Source organism: Monodon monoceros, unplaced genomic scaffold (assembly GCF_005190385.1).
Source record: "Monodon monoceros isolate NGI ecotype Baffin Bay Population unplaced genomic scaffold, NGI_Narwhal_1 Super_Scaffold_11, whole genome shotgun sequence".
Classification (NCBI taxonomy): Eukaryota; Metazoa; Chordata; class Mammalia; order Artiodactyla; family Monodontidae; genus Monodon; species Monodon monoceros.
In genome coordinates this window covers 83,824,348-83,847,355 of record NW_021703767.1, presented here as the reverse complement: position 1 = coordinate 83,847,355, position 23,008 = coordinate 83,824,348, and the positions used below count along the sequence as shown (strand labels likewise).

General features: G+C 42.5%; 1 protein-coding gene across 2 annotated transcripts in view; it reads right to left on the bottom strand.

Moving 5' to 3' along the window:
- LAMP3 (lysosomal associated membrane protein 3) overlaps nt 1–7,057 on the bottom strand; it is a 31,448-nt gene extending 24,391 nt beyond the window's left edge. For both annotated transcript variants that reach the window (XM_029215065.1, XM_029215064.1), the window contains exon 1: nt 6,869–7,057. In XM_029215065.1, coding sequence (XP_029070898.1) covers nt 6,869–6,917 — 49 coding nt within the window. In that variant the 5' untranslated portion in view covers nt 6,918–7,057. The remainder of the gene's footprint in view (nt 1–6,868) is intronic.
- Nucleotides 7,058–23,008: the final 15,951 nt, after the last annotated feature.

Sequence of the window (23,008 nt, the reverse complement as noted above, 5' to 3'; positions counted from 1 at the left end):
AGGAAATAACAGTGAAGTGAAGGTCACTCAAAATTCTACCACAAGGCCACAATTTTAACGTTTTGGTTGCATCCATGTTTTTACAGGGTTGTGAGCATACTGGAGATATTCTTCCCATTTCTCTGTGTGGGGTGTGGTACTATCACCCCAGCGAGCATGCTCAGCTAGATATCTAAGTGCCAATGCCTCTTCATTTTCTATCTTCAAATGTGAATCCAGACAGTTCCTGGATAGAGTGTGCTCCTGGGTAGGGTGCTGCTGTGATGACCTGATAGAGCTGGGGCAGCATGAATAACAGTAATAAAGATTTACACAGACTTGTATAGTTTTCAGAGAATCATATAATCCCAGGTTTGAAAGGGACCTTAAAGATTATCTAGTACAAACCCTAATCTGATGTGTGAATTGTACTGTTGGATATTTGCCATGTGTTCCGCCAATCTATGCATAATTACCTCCAATGACAAGAGATTCAGTTCCCTTCCATTTTTTATTTCACCATCAGTTTTCTTTTCTTTTCTTTTAATAAATTTATTTATTTATGGCTGCGTTGGGTCTTCGTTGCTGTGTGCGGGCTTTCTCTAGTTGTGGCGAGCGGGGACTATTCTTCCTTGCGGTGCGTGGGCTTCTCATTGTGGTGGCTTCTCTTGTTGTGGAGCACGGGCTCTAGGCGCTTGGGCTTCAGCGGTTGTGGTGTATGGGCTCAGTACTTGTGGCTCACGGGCTCTAGAGCGCAGGCTCAGTAGTTGTGGCGCATAGGCTTAGTTGCTCTGTGGCATGTGGGATCTTCCTGGACCAGGGCTCGAACCCGTGTCCCCTGCACTGGCAAGCGGATTCTTAACCACTGAGCCACCAGGGAAGCCCCGCCATCAGTTTTCAAAATGTACCCCAGTTTCTGTCATTCCCTTACTTAACCTTTAGAGTAGCGCAGACTTCTCCAACTAAGGAATTAAATTAATCCATAAGTGCTCTGATATATCTGGTGTGCCATCCTTCATGGTTTGGCTGAAATGTCAGCTCCTCAAAGAGTCTTCCGCATCCTTCCCACATGAAACAGTTCCCCATCCCCACAATTCTCCATCACAGTATTATATTCATTGCCTTCACTGCATTAATCACAGCTTGTAATTATATAAGGGGATGGTATTCAAATATTTAACAATAAGCCTGTCCAGACAGTGTGTACCAGCAGAATATCAGCCCTGATTATATGTTTATTTATTAATTGTGCCTCTCTCCCACTAGATGAAAAGCAACCTCAAGGTGGGAACTGTGGGTAATTTTTTTCGCCACCAGTGCCTGTGCATAGAAGGTATTCAGTGGATACGGAATGAATGAATAAATAACTGAATGTGTAAATGGTGGTTACAGCATTGTAGACCTCCTAGGGTTATTAACAGGCTCAAACAAGGTGGTTTGAGTGAAAGCCTTCCTGGACTATTAAGCATGCCTAGAGTGTGTATTATCGTCACAGGTCCTCTCCTGGGTCATCCCTTCAGGGCCGAAGGCCTCTGAATCTCTTTCAACCAGAATAGTTCTAGCCTTGTCTCCTTCCAAGCACAGAGCAAGCCAGAAATTAGACAACTGCCGGTGATGTCCCTTGGGAGCTTACGATCAGGTACACTGAGAGATGGCACTGTCTCTTCAATGCTATGGTTTCACTATGTTTACGCATTGTATTTTCACTCATTGGAGCTGTTACTGCCCGGTGCTGAGCAGTGACTTGGTAAAACACGGGGAAAAGGGAAAGAAGATCACTCTGTGCTGGTGTTTATAAAGTCCTGAATTTCATATCTAATTAAAGTCATCCATAAACACCTTTACTATCTCTCCCTTTCATCCAATACATTTCTAGGTGGGTACTTTCCCCATAGCAATAAAAATTCCAAGTTACTGAACACTTACTACATGGCAGGCCTCAGGTCTAGGGTCTTATTTCACCAGCTCTTCTCAAAAACCCTCTGACGGGTACTAATCTTTATCTGTCTTTCAGATGAGGAAACTCAGGTTTAGAAAATTCTATTAACTTGACCATAATCACACAACTAGTAAATTTTGAAGCTGAGACTCAAGCCCCTGTCTGAACCAAAGCCTGCCCTTGGATCTGGGCATGGGTGGAGGTGGTGCGTGTCACTGGGAAGAATGGTAAGAGAAGAGACAAAAGCAGAGGAGAGAAGAGTAGGGTGCCCCTCCAGTGACCCCAGTTCACTAAACCCTCATAATGGTGGTCCTCAGAGAGTCTTTCAAAGGCCCACATGCTAAAACAGTGATTATTTTCCAGAAGAAAAGGCTAACTTCAAGCCCAGTAGTAGCACTTATAAATTATTTCTGCACAGCTGGTTTGCAAAATGGGAAAGACAAAAGTATCAGTTCAAAATGCCTTTGATAACCTTTAAAGAAGACATTATTAATGACATTAAGTTACTTGAGACTATTACTAAAGAGTCTTTTCTTGTATCTAAAATGTTTACTTCGACAATTGAAATGTATGATATTTGAGAGTTGCAAATTTTATGGGCTATAGATTTACTTCACAAATCTTTGTAAAATCATACGTGGAGCCTTTATGCCCATACTGTAGAGCTTGGAGCAAGATTTTTCCTTTCAAGATTGTTATGAAGGTTGACAGTTGTTGAAGATTTATTTGCATAATTCATTTGGGCTGAACCTGAGTTGCTGTTCCCTGGGTCAAGAACCCAACGGGAACCCAGTTAGGGTCATAGTATTACTATGAAGAAATAGAATTCACTCCCAGATGTGGTATCTAGGAATACCTTGTAGTAAAAAGCAAAGATTGCTGCAGAGAACTCTGGGAGACTGGGAACCACCTGGCTTTTGCTCTCCTGGAAGATTAGGTCCTTGATAAAATCCCACTGTGTACAGCTTATGCTTATGAACTAAAGCAAATCTTCTCAACTGAGTAGAATTTCCTCAACTGAGTAGCACACCCTTTCAAAGGGGGAGCCTTCCTCATAATGCAATTAGAACTCCTCTCTCAGCAGTGATGAATGAACTCAAGTAAGGGAAAAAAGCACATAGGCCATTCATGAACGCACAGCACCCCAAACAGGACAAGAAGACTCATGGTACACTGTCAAGTGTGCTTGGTATATAGGAAGTCTTTGTGAGGTGCCTGGAGGTGATGGTGTCTCCATATGGTATGTGACCTTGAGGCGGACAGGAGCCTGGGCTGGTAGGTGGCAGGAACAAAAGTGACTGAAAGTAACAGAGTGTGTTACAATTAAACAAGTCTGGGAAATATTGTTCTAATATTCTTCTCTTTCTCCACTCTGGTCCCTCCCCTCCTCTCCTCATCTCCCTGTAGGAGTGTGGGGTATAAAAGATGGGCAGGCAGTTAGATGGAAATTTGACAGAGGTAGCTATGCTGTGCATTGAAATACATCCCAGAAAGTTCATATGTTTGTTAGGTACTCAATGGAAATAATGCTCTGAAAAATACTCTGTTTTACAAAATCTATGCTTATGACCACACATATATGACCAATCTTGGTCAAAATTGGGTCATAGTTTTCAGCGGGATCTTTGGCCTAGAGGTTTAGTCAAGTTCACTGGTCTGTCTGAAAACCACAAAGTGGGCAGTGGGCAGAAGCAAGGGCAGGGCACATCTCAGACTCTCTCAGTTCTCCTTCTACTCAGAAGAACACAGCCTGAAGTCCACAGACTGATTTGCGAAGCTCCCACTCCCAGAACCTCAGCGTCTCCTCTCCAGGATTCAAGAGACTCAGCAAATGAGTACCCCAGAGCCTTAACCCCTTGTTTGTATTCCTTTAGATGGTGAACTGCAGGAAGGGGCGTGAGAAAGTTTTGGTTTCCCTACAACTCGCAGGAGGAGTGAGAGATAATCCATCAGCCAGGCCCTGGGAAAGCCAGTGACCACACAAGGACCGCTTCTTTAGGTATTTCCCAGACAGTCGGGCCTTCCCAGAGAGCCTTAGTTTGGTTTCCCCGCCACACCCAATTCAGCACATACAGAGGCGCCTCCTCTGAGCCAAGCTCCAGGCCAGGCACTGGGGTTAGGTCTTTGTTCTCAGGGGGGCAAAGCCTTGTGAGGCACACACAGAAATGGACTATACTCCTCAGTGTGACAAGTGTTATTATTATTATTTTAATAAATTTATTTGTTTATTTATTTTTGGCTGCATTGGGTCTTTGTTACTGTGTGCAGGTTTTCTCTAGTTGAGGCGAGCGGGGGCCACTCTTTGTTGTGGTGTATGGGCTTCTCATTGTGGTGGTTTCTCTTGTTGCGGAGCACGGGCTCTAGGTACAGGCTTCAGTAGTTGTGGCACATGGGCTCAGTAGTTGTGGCACACGGGCTTACTTGCTCCGCGGCATGTGGGATCTTCCCGGACCAGGGCTTGAACCCGGAACCCCTGCATTGGCAGGTGGATTCTCAACCACTGCGCCACCAGGGGAGCCCAGGTGTTATTATTGAAGCAGGCCCTGAGTGCTATGGGGTGAGGTGGGGAATCCATCACAAGGAGAAATTCTTCAGGCAGACAGGAAAGTAGATGGCATCCCACAGGCAGGAGAAAGAGTATGTGTAAAGGCATGGGGCTTCAGAGCCTGGAATGTCTCTGCAGAACAGCAGAGTCAGCATCATGGGAGCTTGGGAGGGTGTGAGGAGGGGTCAGAAGGAGGGCCAGCAGGGAGCCGACCTGGCAGGTCTCAGAGGCTACCTTTTGCAGAGCTCTAAGGAGCACAGCTGGGGAGTAGATGGAGTGCTGTGGCCATGTCCAGGGGCAGGGAGTCAAGCTTAACTCCTGAGCACTTTCTCTGGCACCTCCCCGGGCAGCAGAGGTAGCCCTAGCTGGATGCGGCAGGAAGACCGTTTCTGGATGTGTGGGGCAGCAGGGGTGGGCCCTTGACAAGATTCTGTTCACAGTTTCACAGTTTAATCTTAGGCCTTTTAGCAGAGAGATGTAAATCCTGCCTCTGTCAGTTTTCTGTGGGACTTGAGGCTCAAAGAAAACCCTTGAGCAGAAGGGGCTCTAGCCCTGTGTCAGAGACTGCTGGCTGACTACACCAAAATCCAGTCTCTCCTTTTTCCTTAGTAACTGAGCCATGAGTTTAAGCCGAGCACTTGCTGCATGGAATAAAGCCCCCCATCTCTAAGCCTCCTTTCCAGATGGGTAGGAATGTGACTGAGTTCAAGTCAAAGCAATACAAGTGGTAGGGTTATGTGGGCCTCTGGGAAGGTTGCTTGAAGGGAGCTCAGTCACCTAGGGGGCCTCTCTATTGCCTTCCTGTTTCCTCCTTTAATCAGGCTGCAATGTGTATGTGATGGCTGGAGCTCCAGCAGACATCTAGAACCATGAGGAGACCTTGCAGGTAGAAGTCACACATTGGATGGTGGGTCCACAAGAATGAGTCCCCACACAGACCTGGTCTGAATTCCTCTGGACTTGTTTTCACTTGAGACAGAAACAGACACTTATCTTGTTTAATTCACTATTTGGCGCTTGTCTCTTATGTGCAGCTGAACCTAAACTTAACTGATACAAACTTAAATCTCCTCATTTTATGGGGTTCGAATTTGAGATCAGGGAAGCAAAGTGGCTGGATAAAGATTACATAGTTAGCTTACCTAAAAGCTATGTTTCTCCAAGCAAAATGTCGAATGGTTTTTGCTCACATGCAATTCAACAAGTATTTCTTGAACATATGCATGCAGAAGTATAGTGCAGAAGTGCAGAGCATGGACCCCGAAGGTGAACTTCCTGGGTGCAAATCTCAGGGCTGCCATTTGTTAGCTGAGCGCCCACGTTCACCTCTAAGAATGCACAGCTCAGAGACGAAAGGGCAACGTGGGCATTTCCTTTCCACCTGCCTGTGCATTTATCACACGTTCATTGCCCTCCTGAATCCACCAGTCGTCTGCCAGCCATTGAATTGGCACCCACAGACAGGTCACTGAGGGTTACTGCTACATTGAGATCTTCTGCTTTTTTATTGGCTTGCTCTGCTAAACATAATGATTACTTTTCATTTTGCCTCCAAAAGAATGTGAAACTCTAATTCCAACTTTCACGACAATTCGTGTTACACTCAAGTGCAGCTGTGTCTCCCATTTGAGCGTGTTAGTGAGGCCATGTGGACAGAGCTAGTTCCCTCACATGTTCAAGTCAGTGGTAGTGGAAGGAATTGTGAATCAACCAGCAAACTTGATAAAGCACATAAGAGGACTCAACGTCCTAGGGAGAAAATGTTCTTGGTGAAAGCAGGGGGCACAGACATAAAAGAATCATTAAAATCTCAGCTTCCCAGACAGTCTCTTTGATCTGACCTATACTGGTAATGCAACAAGAAATCTTTGATGCCCTGGCTTACATCTTTCTGAGACGGCAGTTTGTCAGACCACATCTCGTTCACCTTCACAACTCACTGTTACATAATATACACATAGCGCTCCATTTAAGAAAAGCAGAAAAAGCAAGGCATGACGTGATTTCCCCAGGCTCTTGGCAAGAGCCCCATTTCTAAGCCCTGGCTCAGTTCTCCATCTCTTAAATCAAAGAGATTTGTGCAAACTCTCCCTAATCCGGTGCCTACAGACCATTTGGGAACCAGGGGCAGTGTCACTGTCTTCTAGGGTTGACACCTTCTCTGCCTGACTCATGGAAAACAAGTCCAAACTGTGAAAGCCTCTGGAAAAAAAAAAAATGAAGGTGTGCTCCACACGTAAGGTAATAAAGAGGCATTCCCAAGTCAAATACCCACAGTAGCTGAAGCCACTACAGCTACCTCCAATCTGTCCTGTCCCACCTTGGTCACTGGCACTAGAATGCATTTACATTTAATAGGACCGGATGTGGCAGGGTCACCATGGAAAGTCATGTGTGTCACTCACCGGCCAGGGACACGAAGAGCACCACCACTGCAGACAGCTGCCAGGACATGACTGGGGAGCCAGGGAGTATCGCTGCCTCGCCAAGGGACTGCTAGGCACAGCGCTCAGCAAGGCTGGGTCTTCCGAATGGTGCAAGGCTAATTCCAGGGCAGGCTCTGGCAACAAAGTAGACACCTCCTTCTGCCCCTTATTACTTGTGGCAGAGAAAACAAAGTCACTTGCGTTATGAGAACTGAAAGGCCCTCCCAAGTGGTGTGCTGAGAGGGGAGGGAAACCACAAGTGGCTCTTGTGTGAAGGCAGGCACTTTCATCTCTGCCTTTAGTGTTTGTGAGCGACGGGATGGGGGATGGGGCATGTCCCCCAGCCAAGGTGAAGGGCATCTGAGATCATTTTGCACAAGAGGTGGTGGATCTGTGGCAGTGCCTGCTTCCTTCTCTCTTAAGTTGGGTCTCCATTTTTCTCTAAGATCTTGAGTACATTTCTGTAAACCCAGAGACCCTTCTCAGCCAGGAGAAAACCAGTCCCTCAGTCCTGAGGGTGAGCATGAGTCAAAACTCCATGGGTAGAGTGCTGTCTGTCTCTGTGTGTTTTCACAAGAAGTCTGAGGCAGCCCTGTTTTCTGCTCAAGGCAGCCTCACCTGGGAACTTCACCTTGTGGGAGGGGTCAGTGTGACCTCAGGAATCAGGGAGATCTGGGTTTGAATCTGGCCCTGCCAACTCACCGGCTGTATGACCTTGGGTAACCTCTCTGAGCCTCGGTTTCTTCTGTTGTATAACAGGGATAACAATGACTACTCTCAGGTGGTTTTCCTGGAACACAAATAATATTGAATGTCTTCAAAAGGCAACCTTTTCATGTCTTATCTCCTTCCTCTATTAATTAGACAAAACAATGGTGGTCTCTCTCCCAGAGCTGTGAGTCCCCATGAGGAACACACATATAGGCAGTTTATCAGGATACCCTCCTGATTACTAGGTTTAGGGCTTTCAGTTTAGTCTCAAACCATTTCCTGAAAAACAACTTTGGCAACTATTTTATCTTACTATGTTGCTGTAATCAAGCAAATTTACCAAAGCAAGGGGTGTGTTTCCAAATTGAATTTTTAGGGTGGAAGGTGAAGATTAATTTGTGTCAGTTGACCTAATTTCAGCTACTTGCTGTCTAGAATTCTGGACTTTGAGTCAATTTATTCAACAGACAATAATTAAGCAGATACTCTGTGCCAGACACTCTTCTTATTCCATTTAAGCCCCACAGCCACTCTATGTGGGCACTATAGTATTATTGTTGTCCCATTTCACAGATGGGGAAACTGAGCATAGAGAGGTCAAGTGACTTGCCCAGAATCACTTAGATAATAAATGAAGAAGCTGGGCTATGAATCCAGTTGGCTTGAAAGTCTAGGATTTTAAGCACTATGCTGTACTACAGCTGAAGAGGTGCTCTGGACTAGAATATAATATATGCTTTCAAGTTGCTTACTGCCTAGTTGAGAAACATTTATTGATATAAATAGCTAGAGAGTGACTGATCAATTGTTTGCTACTTAGAAACACACTAGATGAGGAAAGGAATAGTCAGAGATGACTTTGTAGGCGTTGAACCTTGGAGAGACTGAAGGTCATAGAGGATCTGGGTAGTTGGAGAATAGCAATAATAATAATAATAATAATAGCAGTAATAATGGTTTCCATATAAGGACTCCCTATTATGTGCCTGACACTGTGTAATGCATATGGTACCTCTACAGGGTAGATTTTTTTAATCCCCACTTTACTGATGTGGAAAATGAACCACCCAGCATCACATAACAGGCTAAAATTTGCATCATGCCTTGTCTGGCCCTGAAGCCTGTGCCCTTTCTGCTGGCTACGGGAGCAAAATCTCTTGAGTGGTGATAAGCCTGACTGGAGGGGCCTGGGGAGTTATTTTCTTAGTGGTTGCCCTGAATATTACTGTACATCTCAGCCTATAGCAATCTAGTTTGGATTAATACTATCTTAACTTCAATAGTATATAAAAACTTTGCTTCTATCTATTTCCATTGTCTCCCCTTCCTTTTTGCTATTATTGCCATATAAATTACATCTTTATTCATTGTATACCCACCATCATGGGTTTATAATGATTGCTTTATGAAGTTGTCTTTTATATCAGATAAGAGAAAAAGAAGTTACAAACAACGCTATAGAGGAAATGTTTGTGTTCCCTCAAAATTCATATACAGAAGTTCTAATGTGGTGGTATTTGAAGGTGGGGACTTTGGGAGGTAATTAGATTATGAGGGTGGAGCCCTCATGATGGGATTAGTGTCCTTATAGGAAGAGGAAGAGAGCTAGTTCTCTCTCTGCTCTCCACCACGTAAGGATAGAGTGAGAAAGCAGCTGTCTACAAGCCAGGAAGTTGGCCCTCACCAGAATGCCACCATGCTGGCACCCTGATCTCAGACTTCCCAGTCTCCAAACTTGTGAGAAATAAATCTGTTGTTTAAGTCATTCAGTCTATGGTAATTTGTTACAGTAGCCAGAGCTGACTATGACAAACAAAAAAATATTTTTATAATGTCTTCTATATTTACCTATGTAGTTACATTTATTGGTGCTCTTTATTTCTTCATGTGGATTTGAGTTACTCTCTAGTAACCTTTCATTTCTGAAGGACTCCTTTTAGCATTTCTTGTAGGGAAGGTTTGTTAGTGACAAATTATCTCAGTTGTTGTTTATCTGGAATGTCTTAATTTCTCCTTCAGTTTTGAAGGACAGTTTTGTGGATATAGAATTCTTGACAGTCTTTTTCCTTTCAGCACTTTAATATATCATCTCACTGCCTTCTGGCCTTGATGGTTTCGGATGAGAAATATCTTATTGAGAATTCCATATGATTTGAGATGTGGATTAGCTCATTGCTGAAAAAATTATCCTTTCTTCACTGTATTGCTTTTGTACCTTTGTTGAATATCAGTTGTCCACATGTATATGGGTCTATCCTGTTCCACTGATATAATTTTCTATCTTTATGTCAAGATCAAATTGCCTTGATTGCTGTAACTTTACAATAGACCTTGAAATCAGGCATTATTAGCCCTCCAACTTTCTTCTTCAACATTCTTTTAGCTTCTCCCTTTCCATTCCCTAATTCCCTCTCTTATGCTTTAAATTAGCCAATAAAGAGTGAACCTGTGAAACCCTAAACACCCCACCCTTGGGCCCTAAAAAAGGCAGAGCCCCAGGTTTGTGCTGTCTCTCAACCTGTGACCTTGCTTCATGGCCCTTGAGTGTGCTGTGTACCCTCCAGGACCTATGAGTAGTAAATCTTGTTCCTCAAAGTTCCCTGAAGGTTTCTGGCTGAAGTGTGTACTGCAATCATTATAAGAACCACACGGGCTAGTCCAGCCACAACACTGGCCCCACAAGCTTGGTGAGTGCCTCAGGTGTTCCTACTTCCTAGGCAAGAGCATCACCATCAACAGGATGGGACCAAACAGCAGGGGGGAACACAGTTCAGCCCATAACAATGGTCTGTCTTGTTAAATGTTCCATGTGAACTTAAGAAGAGTGTGTGTATTCCTTTGTTGTTGGATTCAGTACTCTATAAATGTTATTAGGTTAAATTGGTTGACAGTGTTGTTCAAGTATTCTATATTCTTACTGATTTTTTCTTTATTGTTTTATCAATTCTTACAAGAGAGGAGTTGAAATATCAGATTAAATTGTGGATTTGTTTATTCCTCTTTGCAGTTCTGTTTTTGCTTTGTGTATTCCAAAGCTCTGTTATTAATGTGTAAATATTTAGGATTGGTATGTCCTCTTGATGGATTAACTGCTTTATTATTATTATTATTATTATTTTTGCGGTACACGGGCCTCTCACTGTTGTGGCCCCTCCCGTTGCGGAGCACAGGCTCCGGACGCGCAGGCTCAGCGGCCATGGCTCACGGGCCCAGCCGCTCTGGGGATCTTCCCGGACCGGGGCACGAACCCGTGTCCCCTGCATCGGCAGGCGGACTCCCAACCACTGCGCCACCAGGGAAGCCCAACATATTCTTATTCTTTTTATATTTAAATAGTCAATTTTCTTTTAAGGAGACATAAATAATGAGGGGAAAAAGCTTCAGTACTTACTTATGTGATTACCATTTCCTGCAGTCTTCACTCTTTTGTGTAGACCCTTGAGTTTGTTGTTGCTACAGTTAGCCTAAGTACACCATGCACTTCAGATTCCTCAAGTGTTACCTGTGTTTAAGGTATGGCATTGTTTGACCAAATGTTTTTCTCAATGTGTGCTCCACTCTCAGCTTTAGGTCTTCCCTGGTACGTGTCAGAGTCTCTCCATACCCTTGTAGCTCTCCCAGCAGACTCCACTGTTACTTGATAGTCAGTGCTTGTTAGCCTGGGGCTGGGGACTGAGCCATGAGGTGCTCTGTTCTGATTAAGTCTCAGGCAGGCAGGCACTCTGTCCCTGGGTCTTGAGGGGGTGTGACCTTCAAAGTGTTTCTACCCTCCTCCAGCAGTTTTGGGCACAGCACGTATTCCCACCTCTCTCCCAGGATCAGAGGTTTGGTTTTTATTCCATTATCTTTCCCCAGCTGCAGTTGGATTTACCAGCCCTGTAAGGATGTGTTTATTGCCTGTTCTTGGGCAGCTGTTCTACTTTTGTTCTGTTGGAAATATGGGGCGATAGGATCCAAGCCTTGTCTCCTGTCTTTCCTGCAGCAACTGATACTCCCCTTCCCCGGGCTATGCCCTCAAGGATGCTTTCTCAGGACTTTTGCTAATCTTTCTTGTGAGTGCCCAGTGAGACCACTGGAGGAGAAAAGCCTGTAAGTGGATGCAAATATTCATTATATCTATGGCCCCTTGGTTTTTATTTTCTCTTGCAAGCCTACACTGGGCCACAAATTTAGCAGAACTCTCTTTGCCAGCATATAGCAGTGCCTGCTCCAGGTAGGCAAGTGCTTGGAGTTCCATCTCTCTTTGTAGGTGCCTGTCTTTCCTTGGTCTTCAGGCTATATGGGTGCCCGGTGAACTCAGCTCTCTCATGGGTCCACAAAAAGTTGTGAATTTGCATATTTTCCAGATTTTCTGATCTTGCAAGTGTGGGGATAGTTCTCTTTCTAGATTTCTACATCTCAAGCAGAAGACATTATTTTTAATAGCTGCACAGAGTTCCACTGTATGTCAGTACAATATTTTATCAATCGGCTTTTCATATTTAATATATTTGTTATCTACCATTAACAAAACTTAGGTGCTTAAAACAGCAAACATTTATTATCTCATGGCCCTCTGGTAGTAAATTCAAGAGTGGTTTAGCTGGGTTCTTCTCGCTCCAGGTCTCTCATGAAGTTTCAGCCAAGACATCAGCTTGAGCTGAAGCCATCTGAAAGATTGACTAGGGCTGGAGAGTCTACCTCCCAGGGGCTCACACACATGGCTGTTGGCAGGAGGCTTCAGTTCCTGCCACGCAGGTCTCTCCTTTGGGCTGCTTCAGTGTCCTCTCAATATGGCAGCTGGCTTCTACAGTGAATAACCCAAGAGGGAGAATGAGGAAAAAACTAAAATGCTTTTTATAACGTAGTCTTAAAAGTCAACGCGCATCACTTCCACCACATTCTATTTACTGAGTCATTAGTACAGCCCACACTTAAAGAGAAGGTAATTTGATTCCACTCTTTGAAGGAAGGAGTCTCAATTTGGGGATAAATTTTTACACTACCACAGACATTTAGGTTGTTTCTCACTACTTGTTTTCCTGTTAAAAGTGATCCTAAAATAAACATCTGTACATATAATTCTTTGTTCATTTATATGAGTTTATCATTAAAATAAATTCCTAGAAGTGGAACTGTTAGATCAAATCATATACTTATTTTAAATTTTTGAAAGCTGTTACAAATTCTCTTCTAAAGTGATAGTACTAATTTACACTCTTACCAACAGTGTATGAGAGTGCTGGTTTTCCTATAGCTTCTCCAACACTGGGTATTATCAAAGTTTTAAATGTTGGACAGTCTGATAATGAAAAATGATATATCATTGTTTGGCCTCTTTTCATATATTTACTGGATTTTGAAGTTTTTTCCTATGTATTCATGTCCTTTGCCCATTTCTTTTTCCATTGTTGTTGATTTGTAAACACTCTTTATACACCAAGGAAATTAGTCTTGTGTCATGTTTTGAAAATGTATTTACCTTTTGAGTTTTAATTTTTCCTTTTTTCTACGTATAAGTTTTTGCCTCTTACATAGCTTAATTTGTCAAGATTTTCCTTTGTAGCTTCTGGTTTTAGTTTTTGCCTGGAAAGACTTTATCCTGTTCAAGATTCTTTTCAAAATGTTTTTTTTTGACTTTCATGATTTCTTTAAGTCACACACTTGAACAATAGTGAAACCAAGCAGGACCCTGTGGGAAGGGAGCAATGCAGAGACAAAGGAGGAGCAGTCAAGAAACAATAGTGCAGCCCTGGGGCAGGTCCTGGTTCCACCTCAAGGGATACACATAACAATATCTTTGAGCTCTTTACAGAATTAAAACGCCCAACAAATGGAAGATGTTAGCATTCTTCATTCCAGATTAAAGGAACCACAGAAGCTTATCAGGAGACCACCTGAGGCCAGATTAAAGGAGTGCAGGCCCTGCACACACCCTAATCCTTATCAGCAACTCTGGCCTTGAACCATTGCTATAAAACTGCTCACCAAATCCCTCTGGGTTGAGGACACACTGTTTTTGAGAGGCACAAGCCCACTGTGTCCCCTTTGCCTGGCAAAGCAATAAAGTTATTCTTTCTACTTCACCCAAAATTCTGTCTCTGAGATTCGATTTGGCACCAGTGCACAGAGGCCAAGGTTTTGAAATTGATATGAATGACTTTAAGGGCTGAGGTAAACTTACTATTATTTTTTCCACATTGCTATCCAGTGGTCCAAACACCACTTTTACAAAACATTTATCTTTTTGGTTCAGAACTAATTTGAAATGCCTTTTTTATAAATTCTGAGATGTATCTGGGTCCATTTCAAGATTCTCTACCCTGTTTTCCTTTTGTTAATTTCCATGGTATATGTTCCCTGGCAAATTAAAATATTATGGTATAAACCTACAATTCTTGTTACTTTTATAATAGCCATATTTGAAAAGCTTATCCATAAACAAAAACTGCTACCAGATTAAAGATGCAATTGACAAACACTTTGTAGAGGATTAGTGAGACTATATTATAAAAAGCTTTCTATCCTCATCTGACAGTAAACTTGGAACTCAAGAGACACTTAATACTTGTTGACTGATAAGCAAATGCTAGTGTGGTAACTTAGAATCTTGGCCTAGGAGTTGGAGGACACGGATTCTAGTTCCTCCTCGGCTGCAGGCAGGCTGGGTGACACTGATGCACAGTAATAAAGTTGAAGTTGGGCAATGGCCTCCTAGCTAGCTTCCCAATACTTCTTGCAGCTTGGTGAAACAAAGCTTTCACTAAGGGAATATAAGAAAAGATTTTGCATGCCACTTGCACACTGGGCCTTAAAATATTACGTATGCATATCTTCCAAGTTCTTTCCCTTTCCTGCAGTCTGGAAACTGGACATTCCCGAGATCTGCTTTTGACTATGTAGGCAAAGACAATGCTCTAGTGGATGGCAGAAAAACCACAAGGAAGGAACCTGGGCCACTAAATGACCGTGTGGAGCACAGCAGCCTGCAGGCCCAACCCAGGATGTTTCACAAGACAGAAATATTCTTTAAGTCACTATATTGTTGGATATCTTTGTTACAGCAGCTTACTCTTTCCCTTTACACATGGGATGTTACATTCCACTAAGAAAAGGGTTCTGTAGTCAAATAAGTTTGGGAAATCATGAGTTTAACAAAAGTATACAGACATTCTTCCTGAAAGAGTTCTCTGCTCCTTTAATCTACTAATTGGGATCAACCAAGAGAGGAGCAGAACATGTAGTGTTTTTTTTTTTTCTTTTGGCCATGCCAAAAGAACTAAGATCCTGGCTTGCAGGATCTCAGTTCCCTGACCAGGGATCGAACCTGTGCCCCCTGCAGTGGAAGTGCAGAGTCCTAACCACTGGATGGCCAGGGAATTCCCCTGTGTAGTATTTTTTTTTTTAACCTCTTTATTGGAGTATAATTGCTTTACAGTGTTGTGTTAGTTTCTGCTGTATAACAAACTGAATCAGCAATATGTATACATATATCCCCATATCCTCTCCCTCTTGCGTCTCCCTCCCTCCCACCCTCCCTATCCCACCCCTCTAGGTGGTCACAAAGCACCGAGCTGATCTCCCTGTGCTATGCAGCTGCTTCCCACTAGCTATCTACCTTACATTTGGTAGTGTATACATGTCCATGCCACTCTCTCAGTTCGTCCCAGCTTACCCTTCCCCCTCCCCATGTCCTCAAGTCCATTCTCTACATCTGCATCTTTATCCCTGTCCTGCCCCTAGGTTCATCGAACCACTTTTTTTTCCAGATTCTATATATATGTGTTACCATATGGTATTTGTTTTTCTTTCTGACTTACTTCACTCTGTATGACAGATTCTAGGTCCATCCACCCCACTACAAATAACTCAATTTCGTTTCTTTTTATGGCTGAGTAATATTGTGCCACACCTTCTTTATCCATTCATCTGTCGATGGACACTTCCATGTCCTGGCTATTGTAAATAGTGCTGCAATGAACATTGTGGTACATGTCTCTTTTTGAATTATGGTTTTCTCAGGGTATATGCCCAGGAGTGGGATTGCTGGGTCATATGGTAGTTCTATTTTTAGTTTTTTAAGGAACCTACATGCTGTTCGCCATAGTGGTTGTATCAGTTTACTTTCCCACCAACAGTGCAAGAGGGATTCCTTTTCTTCACACCGTCTCCAGCATTTATTGTTTGTAGATTTTTTCATGATGGCCATTCTGACCGGTGTGAGGTGATACCTCGTTGTAGTTTTGATTTGCATTTCTCTAATGATTAGTAATGTTGAGCATGTTTTCATGTGTTGTTGGCAATCTGTATATCTTCTTTTTTCTTTGGAGAAATGTCTATTTAGGTCTTCTGCCCATTTTTGGATCGGGTGGTTTGTTTTTTTGATATTGAGCTGCATGAGCTGCTTGTATATTTTGGAGATTAATCCTTTGTCAGTTGCTTCATTTGCAAATATTTTCTCCCATTCTGAGGGTTGTCTTTTCGTATTGTTTATGGTTTCCTTTGCTGTGCAAAAGCTTTCAAGTTTCATAGGTCCCATTTGTTTATTTTTGTTTTTATTTCCATTTCACTAGGAGGTGGGTCAAAAAGGATCTTGCTGTGGTTTATGTCAAAGAGTGCTCTTCCTACGTTTTCCTCTAAGAGTTTTATAGTGTCTGGCCTTACATTAAGGTCTTGAATCCATTTTATTTTCGTGTATGGTGCTAGGAAGTGTTCTAATTTCATTCTTCTACATGTAGCTGTCCAGTTTTCCCAGCACCACTTATTGAAGAGGCTATCTTTTCTCAACTGTATATTCTTGCCTCCTTTATCAAAGATAAGGTGACCATATGTGTGTGGGTTTATCTCTGGGCTTTCTATCCTGTTCCATTGATCTATATTTCTGTTTTTGTGCCAGTACCATACTGTTTTGATTACTGTAGCTTTGTAGTATAGTCTGAAGTCAGAGAGCCTGATTCCTCCAGCTTCGTTTTTCTTTCTCAACATTGCTTTGGATATTTTGTGTTTCCATACAAATTGTGAGATTTTTTGTTCTAGTTCTGTGAGAAATGCCAGTGGTACTTTGATACGGATTGCATTGAATCTGTAGATTGCTTTGGGTAGTAGAGTCATTTTCACAATGTTGATTCTTCCAATCCAAGAACGTGGTATATCTCTCCATCTATTTGTATCATCTTTAATTTCTTTCATCAGTGTCTTAAAATTTTCTGCATACAGGTCTTCTGTCTCTTTAGGTAGGTTTATTCCTAGATATTTTATTCTTTTTGTTGCAATGGTAAATGGGAGTGTTTTCTTAATTTCACTTTCAGATTTTTCATCATTAGTGTATAGGAATGCAAGAGATTTCTGCGCATTAATTTTGTATCCTGCAACTTTACCAAATTCATTGATTAGCTCTAGTAGTTTTCCGGTAGCATCTTTAGGATTCTCTATGTATTGTATCATGTCATCTGCAAACAGTGACAGCTTTACTTCTTCTTTTCTGATTTGGATTCTTTTTATTTCTTTTTCTTCTCTGATTGCTGTGGCTAAAACTTCCAAAACTATGTTGAATAAGAGTGGTGAGAGTGGGCAACCTTGTCTTGTTCCTGATCTTAGCGGAAATGGTTTCATTTTGTTACCATTGAGGACAATGCTGGCTGTGGGTTTGTCATAGATGGCCTTTATCATGTTGAGGTAAGTTCCCTTTATGCCTATTTTCGGGAGGGGTTTTATCATAAATGGGTGTTGAATTTTGTCCAAAGCTTTTTCTGCATCTATTATCATATGGCTTTTATCCTTCTGTTTGTTAATACAGTGTATCACATTGATTTGCATATATTGAAGAATCCTTCCATTCCTGGGATAAACCCCACTTGATCATGGTGTATGATCCTTTTAATGTTCTGCTGGGTTCTGTTTGCTAGTATTTTGTTGAGGATTTTTGCATCTATGTTCATCAGTGATATTGACCTGTAGTTTTCTTTTTTTGATGACATCTTTGTCTGGTTTTGGTATCAGGGTGATGGTGGCCTCATAGAATGACTTTGGGAGTGTTCCTCCCTCTGCTATGTTTTGGAAGAGTTTGAGAAGGACAGGTGTTAGCTCTTCTCTAAATGTTTAATAGAATTCACCTGTGAAGCCATCTGGTCCTGGGCTTTTGTTTGTTGGAAGGTTTTTAATCACAGTTTCAATTTCAGTGCTTGTGATTGGTCTGTTTATATTTTCTTTTTCGTCCTGGTTCAGTTTCAGAAGGTTGTGCTTTTCTAAGAATTTGTCCATTTCTTCCAGGTTGTCCATTTTATTGATAGAGTTGCTTGTAGTAATCTCTCATGATCTTTTGTATTTCTGCAGGGTCAGTTGTTATTTCTCCTTTTTCATTTCTAATTCTGTCGATTTGAGTTTTCTCCCTTTTTTTCTTGATGAGTCTGGCTAGGGGTTTGTCAATATTGTTTATCTTCTCAAGGAACCAGCTTTTACTTTTACTGATCTTTGCTACTGTTTCCTTCATTTCTTTTTCATTTATTTCTGATCTGATCTTTATGATTTCTTTCCTTCTGCTAAACTTGGGGGGGGTTTGTTCTTTTTTCTCTAATTGCTTTAGGTGTAAGGTTAGGTTGTTTACTTGAGATTTTTCTTATTTCTTGAGGTAGGATTGTATTGCTATAAACTTCCCTCTTAGAACTGCTTTTGTTGCATCCCATAGGTTTTGGATCATTGTGTTTTCATTGTCATTTGTTTCTAGGTATTTTTTTGATTCCCTCTTTGATTTCTTCAGTGATCTCTTGGTTATTTAGTGGCATATTGTTTAGCCTCATGTGTTTGTATTTTTTACAGTTTTTTTCCTGTAATTGATATCTAGTCTCATAGTGTTGTGGTTTGAAAAGATACTTGATACAATTTCAATTTTTTATAATTTACCAAGGCTTGATTTGTGACCCAAGATATGATCTATCCTGGAGAATGTTCCATAAGCACTTGAGAAGAAAGTGTATTCTGTTGTTTTTGGATGGAATATCCTATAAATATCAATTAAGTCCATCTTGTTTAATGTATCATTTAAAGCTTGTGTTTCCTTATTTATTTTCATTTTGGATAATCTGTGCATTGGTGAAAGTGGGGTGTTAAAGTCTGCTACTATGGTTGGGTTACTGTCGATTTACCCTTTTATGGGTGTTAGCATTTGCCTTATGTACTGAAGTGCTCCTATGTTGGGTGCATAAATATTTACAATTGTTATATTTTCTTCTTGGATTGATCCCTTGATCGTTGTGTAGTGCCTTTCTTTGTCTCTCGAAAACAGTCTTTATTTTCATCTTTTTTTTTTTACGGTACGTGGACCTCTCACTGTTGTGGCCTCTCCCGTTGCGGAGCACAGGCTCCGGATGTGCAGGCTCAGTGGCCATGGCTCATGGGCCCAGCCACTCCATGGCATGTGGGATCTTCCTGGACCGGGGCACAAACCCATGTCCCCTGCATCGGCAGGTGGACTCTCAACCACTGCGCCACCAGGGAAGCCCTAGTCTTTATTTTAAAGTCTGTTTTATCTGATACGAGAAATGCTACTCTAGCTTTCTTTTGATTTCCATTTGCATGGAATATCTTTTTCCATCCCCTCACTTTCAGTCTGTATGTGTCCCTAGGTTTGAAGTGGGTCTCTTGTAGACAGCATACTTACAGGTCTTGTTTTTGTATCCATTCAGCCAGTCTATGTGTTTTGGTTGGAGAATTTAATCCATTCACATTTAAAGTAATTATTGATATGTATGTTCCTATTACCATTTCTTAATTGTTTTGGATTTGTTTTTGTAGGTCTTTTCCTTCTCTTGTGTTTCCTGCCTAGAGAAGTTCCTTTAGCATTTGTTGTAAAGCTGGTTTGATGGTGCTGAATTCTCTTAGCTTTTGCTTGTCTGTAAAGGTTTTAATTTCTCCATCAAATCTGAATGAGATCGTTGCTGGGTAGAATAATCTTGGTTGTAGATTTTTTCCCTTTCATCACTTTAAATATGTCCTGCCACTCCCTTCTGGCTTGCAGAGTTTTTGCTGTAAGATCAGCTGTTAACCTTATGGGGATTTCCTTGTGTGTAATTTGTTGTTTTTCCCTTGCTGCTTTTAATATTTTTTCTTTGTATTTAATTTATGATAGTTTGATTGATATGTGTCTTGGTGTGTCTCTCCTTGGATTTATCCTGTATGGGACTCCCTGTGCTTCCTGGACTTGATTATTTCCTTTCCAATGTTAGGGAAGTTTTCAACTATAATCTCTTCAAATATTTTCTCAGACTGTTTCTTTTCCTCTTCTTCTGGGACCCCTATAATTTGAATGTTGGTGCATTGAATGTTGTCCCAGAGGTCTCTGAGACTGTCTTCAATTTCTTTTCATTCTTTTTTCTTTATTCTGCTCTGTTGTAGTCATTTCCACTATTTCATCTTCCAGGTCACTTATCCATTCTTCTGCCTCACTTATCCTGCTATTGATTCCTTCTAGAGAATTTTTAATTTCATTTATTGTGTTGTTCATCATTGTTTGTTTTCTCTTTAGTTCTTCTAGGTCCTTGTTAAACATTTCTTGTATTTTCTCCATTCTATTTCCAAGATTTTGGATCACCTTTACTATCATTACTCTGAATTCTTTTTCAGGTAGACTGCCTATTTCCTCTTCATTTGTTTGGTCTGGTGGGTTTTTACCTTGCTCCTTCATCTGCTGCATAATTCTCTGTCTTCCCATTTTTCTTAACTTACTGTGTTTGTGGTCTCCTTTTCATAGGCTGCTGGTTCGTAGTTCCTGTTGTTTTTGGTATCTGACCGCAGTGGGTGAGGTTGGTTCAGTGGCTTGTGTAGGCTTCCTGGTGGAGGGTACTGGTGTCTCTGTTCTGGTGGATTAGGCTGGACCTTGTCTTTCTGGTGGGTGGGGCCGCATCTGGCTGTGTGTTTTGGGGTGTCTCTGAACTTAGTATGATTTCAGGCAGCCTCTCTGCTAATGGGTCTTGCTAGTTGTTTGGCATGGGGTGTCCAGCATTGTAGCTTTCTGGCTGTTGGGTGGAGCTGGGTCTTAGTGTTGAGACAGAGATCTCTGGGAGAGCTCTTGCCAATTGATATTACCTGGAGCCGGGAGGGCTCTGGTGGTCCAATATCCTGAACTCGGCTCTCCCACCTCAGAGGCTCAGGCCTGACATCAGGCTGGAGCACCAAGACCCTGTCAGCCACTTGGCTCAGAAGAAAAGGGAGAAAAAAAAGAAAGAAAAAAAAATTTTTTTAATTAAAAAATTAAAATTAAAAAATTATTAAAATTAAAGAAATAAAAAAGTAATAGAAAAAAAAGGGAGCAACTAAACCAATAAATAAATCCACCAGTGATAACAAGCATTAAAAACTATACTAAGGTAAACATAAAAATCAGAAACAAGTCATTCGCAGAGAGCAAACCCCAAGTCTACAGGTGCTCCCAAAGTCCACCACCTCAAATTTGGGATGATTTGTTGTCTATTCAGGTATTCCACAGATGCAGGGTACCTCAAGTTGATTGTGGGGATTTTATCTGCTGCTCCTGAGGCTGCTGGGAGAAATTTCCCTTTCTCTTCTTTGTTCGCACAGCTTCCGGGGTTCAGCTTTGGATTTGGCCCCGCCTCTGCGTGTAGGTCACCCTCAGGCTTCTGTTCCTGCCCAGAGAGGACGGAGTTAAAGCGGTGGCTGATTAGGGGGCTCTGGCTCACTGAGGCCGGGGTGGGGGGAGGGAGGCGTACAGTGGTTGTAATTGGAATGTGGGGCGAGCCTGCGGCAGCAGAGGCCAATGTGATGTTGCACCAGCCTGAGGTGTGCCATGTCTTCTCCCAGGGAAGTTGTCCCTAGATCATGAGACCCTGGCAGTGGCAGGCTGCACAGGCTTCCGGGAGGAGGCATGTGCATAGTGACCTGTGCTTGCACACAGGATTATTGGTGGCTGCAGCAGCAGTGTTAGCGTTTCATGCCCAGCTGTGCTGTCCGCGCTGATAGCCACGGCTTGTGCCCGTCTATGGAGCTCATTTAGGCAGTGCTCTGAATCCCCTCTCCTCGCGCACCCCAAAACAATGGTCTCTTGCCTCTTAGGCAGTTCCAGACTTTTTCCCAGACTCCCTCCCATCTAGCTGTGGCGCACTAGCCCCCTTCAGGCTGTGTTCATGTAGCCAACCCTAGTCCTCTCCCTGTGATCTAACCTCGGAAGCCCGAGCCTCAGCTTCCAGCGTCTCAGGCTGGTGAGTGCTGGTTGGCACCAATCCTCTGTGTGGAAATCTCTCCGCTTTGCCGTCTGCACCCCTGTTGCTGCGCTCTTCTCCGTGGCTCTGAAGCTTCCCCCCTGCCCATCCCCAGTCTCCGCCAGTGAAGCGGCTTCCTAGTGTGTGAAAACTTTTCCTCCTTCACAGCTCCCATCCCTATTCTTTCGTCTCTGTTTTTTCTTTTTTTCTTTTTCCTTACTCAGGTACGTGGGGACTTTCTTGCATTTGGGAAGTCTGAGGTCTTCTGCCAGCATTCAGGAGGCGTTCTGTAGGAGTTGTTCCACATGTAGATGTATTTTTGATGTATTTGTGGGGAGGAAGGTGATCTCCACATCTTACTCCTCCACCATCTTGAAGGTCTCCCCTCCCTGTGTAGTATTTTTAAAGTGTATTTATTTTTAGATAATTCTTTTTCATTGTGGGATTAACTCATTGAATTCTTACACTCTTCTGCCTATGCTGCAAAATATACTCTGGGAAGTGCTGGTTTAGAGGATCTCTAACTTTTCTCATCATTTCATAGTGCATGGCTGGTGTTTAGTGTGGACTCAGACTCTGCCAGATTTTACAGATCCTAGGCCAGACCACTTTCACCTGGGGCTACAGCAGTCCCACTCCTCAGCAACGTGTTGAAATGAGTCCCTCTAGTGGGCAACAGGTAACATGACTAATTGAACGACTAGTAAAAGAAGGCTGGGGGGTTTATCTGATGGTTTTGGATTCTTTTCCATTTACCCAAACAAAATGATGATACAAATTTCACTCATAGAAGAGCCACTCTCTGGTTTTTTTTTTCCTGGTTTTTAAGAAGTCTAAAATTTTCAAAACTGTACTTCAGTTCCAGGAGCTGCAGTTTACCATTTTCCCAACACTTCCATAACCAGACTCATCACACAGCAGCAGGGTTGTGTGCTCCCACAGTATGTGTCACACCGTGTTGCGATGATCTGTTTCCACATCTGTCTCCCCCAACTGGACTGAGGAACCTCTCACTCATCTTCAAACTTCCTTGGTCTCTCCCGATGCTGGCACCTTCCTTAGGATGGGGGTGCTCAGGAAATAGGTGTTGAATGAAAGGAGGGAATACATACATAAATAAATAAATATTCTTATGGTCAAAATGGAACAAGGTGGGTTGGAAAATAATGCAGGTAGAAGGAAGTAAGATTTCCTATAGATTTGGGAAGAACTTTATTGG